The sequence below is a fragment of the Acanthaster planci genome, linkage group LG08 (assembly GCF_054643075.1).
Source record: "Acanthaster planci isolate LZ-2023a linkage group LG08, COTS_SCS, whole genome shotgun sequence".
NCBI lineage: Eukaryota > Metazoa > Echinodermata > Asteroidea > Valvatida > Acanthasteridae > Acanthaster > Acanthaster planci.
In genome coordinates, this window is record NC_141784.1 from 4,626,132 (window position 1) to 4,632,991 (window position 6,860).

At 41.4% G+C, this 6,860-nt stretch overlaps 1 protein-coding gene across 1 annotated transcript in view; it reads right to left on the minus strand.

The window, feature by feature from the left end:
• The window catches only part of LOC110974478 (coatomer subunit zeta-1-like), an 86,287-nt gene extending 80,147 nt beyond the window's left edge, over positions 1-6,140 (minus strand). Inside the window, exon 1 of the mRNA XM_087140360.1 lies at positions 6,123-6,140. Within this exon, the coding sequence (XP_086996486.1) occupies positions 6,123-6,140 (18 nt within the window). The remainder of the gene's footprint in view (positions 1-6,122) is intronic.
• Between the last annotated feature and the right edge of the window lie 720 nt (positions 6,141-6,860).

Sequence of the window (6,860 nt, forward strand, 5' to 3'; positions counted from 1 at the left end):
CATTAGGGCCTGTACAGACATGTTCTTTTGGTTTGATGTCCAGGCAAACAGTGACCGGCGGCACAGGACAGATACTTGAGTACACCTAGCATGCCTGGGTAGCCTAGTTACCTGTGGCCGGGTGACCCACTGGTTGGAGGAGCAGCTACCGTAGTACTAAATCCTTTGAGATACGCCAAAAATCAGCAAAGTGCCTGCGTGAGCATTTGGTGATGGAACTGGGCCAGACTAACCTTGGTGAGAACATATTTAGGCAACTGATGCCATGTCTTCCCCAAAGAAAATAGAAAAGTAAAGCCCAAAATTTCCTCAATGGTGATGAGTAATCAATCATAAAAGCTTCATAGTGCCCGCACCATGCAGAATGCACATCTAGTTGGTGAATGGTTTCACATGAGGGCTATGCAAGTTACACGTATGGTAACATGTACATGTATTTGTGGCAAGTCCATCCATGCAGTATACGTGTAAAGTGAATACCTATCGCTGAAGACAACACTGTGTCACTCACTGACGATGGGAGTCCCAAATCGTTAGCACTTACACCTGCCCAGCATACCGTGAGGAAAATGTCACTGAGCAACAATGGATTACCAGCCTGCGTATGATTTATGTGCTTGTCCTGGGCGTGATTGGTTCCCGTAAAGAGATATGCTGAGCAGTATTATCTACCAAGAGGCGTCATAAAACCCATTTGATTTGGGCAATCGATGCACTCAGAACTTACTGGAACAAATGACAGCAAAGATGACATGCCCTCCTATGGTACGGCATCTTTCAAAATCAGGGGTGTGAGTGGCTACTAAAAATGAAAGCTGAAAACAGCTAGCCAAATGCTAAAATGTAAGAAGTCCCCACACATTTGTACATAGCAGGTGCACAAAAAAAGCTGAAATTCAGGGTCAATATCTAAAAAAAAAAAAAAAATTAGCCAAAAAGCTGAACTTTCACACCTCTGCAAAATGCCATTTGCACAAGTTGTGACTAAACCCAATGGAAAAACCACCCTACGAAATCTGGGCTTGCCAAGAATCCCTCCCCCCGTCCGCCTTTTGCAACTGGACCATATTTGTTAGCTACATAAACGTATACACGTATTAGTACACCACAGGTCTAAATATGATCATAGGCTCGTGGTTTCTTCCAAGTCTGCACATTACTTTTCTTGTGAAAACTGTAACTATTTATACGGTGACCTTCAAAATGACTCACAAGCTTGCTCTGCATTTTCCATCAAAAAATTCAAGGAGAAAGGGATTTCTTTTTAGCCTGCTGAGTAAACTTAGCCCCACACTGGATGCAACAACCATTTTATCTACTCCCCCTTCCGCCGTCCCCATCAGAGAGGAAGACGTGCAAATATTGGACCGACATCATGCCGGGCTCAGCAGCAGTGAAATCACGCTGGCCTGGGCAAACAAGTTAATGCTACATTGATGAATGGCAAACTTAGCCCGTGGTTGCATGCAGGATATGGGGTAACAACAGGGGCGCTGTCTTATTACAGCCATCTCTTCATTTCCAGTCGTGTGACTGCTTCATCAAGGTTACTTCAGTCACCTTGCCAGCATTAAGTTGTTATGGCCCAAGTCAGAAAATAAATTTGCTTTTTTCCCCCTTTGATGTCTTGATTTAACCCTCATAATCAAGTCTTACAAGCACGCCCTCTAACAAGACGTTTTTGAGACATGGAGAGCGCGGTTTTGCAGAGCAAAACTAAATTTGCTCTATAATTGGCTCTGTAATAATGGGCAACGCCAGCAGTGTGTTTTCACATTTAAGCTGCAGGTTGCATGCAAGTGCTTTAGGACGGATGAATCTGAATATGACATCAAAGACAGTAGAGGAGCCAAGTCAGGTTAGCAGTTTGTCTCCACTGGTGACAAATTTCTGCCGGTGTCGACACCTAAAATGATTTCCGAAACATTCTAAATACTGTCATTCACTTTTGGCAGTCAAAACTTCACAGACCAGTTCGACACTAAAAAGGAGACTGATATTTAAAACAGAAATCACTGTATGGTTTTCAATCCAGCTTTATCCTCCATGCTGATACATTTGAAGACCAGGCTACACATGTACATGTACATAGATTTCCCTCGTCACTGCAAAATGTAAAACCATCGGGGGAAAACTGTTAATGTGACTGCATTCCACTGCAACAAACTCTTCCCCCCCTGATCCCCCCCCGACTTGGGTCATAAACAATGCATTTTGGAACATGTTAGATTGAGAACTCTGACCTCTTTGATTTTCTGGTACGATTTTCTGGTGCATTTCTCTCAAATACAAACACACAGTAAAATCAGTACAAGGCTAAGCAACCTATGAGAATTTCATTATTTTAAGATTCTGTTTGATCAGTTAACAAAAGCAAAGGGCAGATATAGAGAAAAAAATTTTGGCGGGAGGCCCAAAACTGTTGACAAATTTCTTCACCTAACCTTTTATAGCCTCACGAAAGGGTAAGACTCAATTTGGAAACTTTTTACACTCTTTTGAAAGGAAGTAGTCTCATTACATTCAAAAAGCCAAAAAAAATTTACAGGAAGGAATTCATGTGCTGTTTCACCCATGGATCCACCAATGGGCAAGCAGTTCAACTGTATTTATCATTGTTTCAAATCTGTACAGTGGAGTGTGGAAAACTGAAGATGAAATGCCGACAACCAGTAAGTACATGTACATATTGGACGTAAATTGTTCAGTAATATTTCAAAAACAAAAGAACACACATGGCGGATAAGCTTGGAAGGCCACCATATTACCTTTGAGATAATCCTCTCTCCATCATTATCAAGGATGGCAATAGCTTTGACGGTATACAAACTCGCTGGCTGTAACAAATGAAAACATCATTATAAATTATAAAAAAGGTGATAATATTATACACAGAGTTAAAATTAATAACAGCTAAACTTGGGTTTCACATTTTCATTTGAGAAAACAAATGTAAAAACAAAACTCATAACATTTATGGTCCAAAATTAGATGTGGGCGACTAGTGAATTTCAGTAGTCATGGCAACTACATGTATCAATAAATGGTTCCGATTTGTCAACCAACTATTTTTTGTATTAGTTTTGTGTATTCCAGTCAAACCATGTACATGTACATGTATGGTTAGTACATGCACTATCCATAATTAGTGATATGCAGCAAGGCACCCTCTGTTGCCTGTGGTGTGATAATGCACAATGCTGCCAACGGTTTGCAGCATTCCCATACCCAAATGGTACAGTCCAAACTCGGTGGAAAAGTCAAGATGACAGCCAACGGCTGTGCAACCACTGATCATCTTTACAATGGAGATCAATGTGTGCAACCTCGACTCCATGGGTCTGCATGTGCGCGTTCCATCGCAAGGCATGGTGGGAACCAACATGGCATGGCAAGATCGTACGCTTGGGAATGAGGTTGACAGCCATGCTGCTTAAAAGTTAGAGGTATTTTTGTGTTCTGCCGATAAAAAAGTCAACACAAAAAAGGAGAGTTTTGCTGAAGCTTACTTTGTACATGAAAATGTTACCATCAAAGATCTCCATGGGTAATAGCTTTGCTATTGACTCCAACAGTAACGGCTACAGTGGCCATGTCATGCGCATTGACAACTGCACGATGCAAAAAGTATTAGACTGGTTACCCTGTCCAGCAAGTCCAGCCAATGAAAAAATGTCAATGTGAAAAAAAAAAGTTATGTCAAAACTTACTTTATGCATGAAAATACTGCCACTAAGTATCTCCTGATCTACTGTGGCAAATTTATTGATTACCGGGGCAGTTTTCCAAAACCACCATCTGAAATAGTATTGCAGATTCCAACGGCAACTAGCATAGTGGTAGGCTTGGACAGTATTGCATTTTTAATAACGCGATATGCACGATAACTGATGAAATACTGCAATGTTCACTAATGTTGTGATATTCTTTGAAGTGGAGTATTCAGTGGCATCGTCAAATAGCATTAAAGACAAGCAGTGACATTCACTGGGAATGCCAGCAACTACCTCTGACTTCCAGTCAGACTCTAAAAGCTTCATGTACACCAAAACCACAAACACAATGAAAGGGGGATCATAAAATTTCAAAGGGTTTTGGCTGGTGGGTTGGCAGTTGTTTAAGTTTCATGTTGTAAACCAAGTCCAAGTGACAATGCAGTACCGGTTGACACTGGATGACTTGTACCACAAAAGATGGAGTGAATATGAAGACATGGTGGTTTTCCTTTATTTTCAAAGCACAGCAAGAATACATGGTATCAAAATTCCACAGGTATTTGCCGTTATTTCAGTATTTATGGACCATCAGTCGGTACTTTTCGGTACTGAAAAAATACTGCCACTATTCTGACTATTAAATAATCCAAGCCTACACGGCAGCCATGTGGGCATAGTGGCTTGCCGGCATGGCATGCATGGTGGCAACCATTGGCAACTCTCAAATCTCTTTATTTTCTCCAAATCTCGCAAGAAAAAATGACATCATTATCACGTGATCAGATAAAAATGACGTCATCACTGGTTGAACAAGCCTAAGCAGAAACTAGCAACATTCCTAGATTGTGGTTCGGTCCCCGACCTGTAGGCCTAGGCCTATAGTTCTGTCTCGTTTTATGATTAATAATGTATGTCAACAGTGCTGACTGTGTGTTGATGGTGTGTTGACAGTGATATAGACCCTTTCTCACATCACCTGTGATACAAACTGACCATGGTCCATAATGTCCATGGCCTACTTCCTGAATATTAAGGCACTACCCTGTAGGCCTTACTGCACTCTACCTTTTTTATGGTTCTGCACACAGTGGAATTTTGAAAGCTGCCCAGCAATCGTACCAGATAAAACATCCATTTGCGCTTTCTCAAGCAAATCTTCCCCTGAAGACCCTATAATAAAAGCCAACCAATATAGACCTACCAGGCATGAGTGTATTTTGTAGCATTTAACCTATATTATTGGCAAAAAATGAGGGTTTTTCTACCATCCTCACCTCTCATCGCTTGATGATCCACACATAATTATCTGCATTCTCTGTGGCCGCATGTCACGTGACAAAAACAAGGACAGCATATTCGTATAATGAACATTTATATTGCTTTGGATACCAGTCCCCATAATTCCAACTACTCCAACTAAGATTGTGTACAGAGACATGTGGGAAATCTGTGGTCAGGGAACCACACTAACCACATGTATCAGCTTGACCATTTTGGAAGCGGGGGGGGTGATGCACGCTGCATTGTCAAGCTACATGTAGCTATTTACACATGTTTAAAATGTTTGAAAAATATGTACTTCAGGGAGTGATAATATTTTACAAAGATACGGTTGTAAAGTGGTAAGACTAACAAAGTTTCTATTTTCCATGCAATTCAGGGATTTATTTTTTGCAAAATGGTCAAACCAATTTGCGATTAGCGTGCTTCCCTGACGACAGATTTCCCAGATGTCTTTAAATTTAGTGGGAGTAGTCAGAATTATGGGGACTGGTATCCAAAGCAACAAAAAAGTTTGTTACGCGAATACACTGCACCTGTTTTTGTCACGTCATGTACGGCCGCAGAGAATGTGTGCAGATCGTCATGGGATGAGAGGTGACAAAGGTAAATAAAATTAAAACTCATTTTTGCCAATAAGGCCTAGGCCTATTTTAGGTATAACGCTACAAAATACAAATACTCCGGGTAGTTCTGTATCAGCCTAGGTTATCTTCATGGGGTTTTTACTATTTTAGGGGAAGATTAGCTCTAGAAGAAGAAAGTGCAAACCGACATAAATTCTGGTTACCTTAAAAATGCCACTGCGTAGGTAACCATAAAAAAGATGGATGCAGTAAAGTCTATGGAGTAGTTCCTTACTGTTCAGGAAGTTGCCATGATCATGGCACAACCGGTCGACCATGACAACTGCACTAGTGTTATGTGAACGGCCGGCCACGACTGCGCATGAATTGAAACTCTAAAGACTTAAGGGGGAATGTCTACTAGTCACTTAACTGCGGTTGCCAACATTGTCTAATTTGAATTATCACTTTTACTGAACTCTGAAACATGAGCAATCGGCAGCAGCAGAAAGACAGCACTGATTGAATGATTTCATGCTATACAGCTCAAAAATCTCACCAGCACGGAAGCGTCCATCTTGAATTGTTACTGGTATCATGTACATGTATGTTACGCAGGTGTTGCGTTCAACGTTTACCAACGAAAACTTTTGCCAACGTGGAAAACCGGAATTTGCGAGAATATCCGAGAGGACGACTTGGCACTATATCAGTGATCACTTCGAGGGCGCTCTTTATTTTGCCAAGCTGGCTTGCAATTTTTTTTATGGGCCTCTTGTAAAAACGGCGTGCTTTCAATGCTAGCACTTCCCCCCCCCCCCAGGCAGTGCTAGCAACTTCCATGAAACGTGATAATTGCCACCATCTAGTGCACATTTGTTGCCTGTGGTGTGAACTTTAAACTGCCCCGTGGTTCCTTGGCAGGAACATAAGGCAATTTGTCACTGCCATTACCTTTTGTTGTCACTGAACGACGTGGTCATAAGGTTATCTCGTTACCCTGTCTGTAACGTGACCATGGTGCAATAAAAAAAAGCCACTGCCTCATCCCCATAATCGCCCTGAAAAACTGCACCGTTTGTAAACCTCAACGAAAAGCAGAAAAACAACCCGAAAGATAATTAGGCGAAGTTCCTCTGAAGAAGAATGAAATAGCTTGTAAAACACTTGTTACGGAGTTAACCTGTTATTTACCCCACGGCTGACGCAAAAAATGTTACCACCCGCCCCGTCGTGTAATACCTTGGATTAACTGAAACTAGTACCTGTATGTTTATAAACAATGTACGTAGCATAT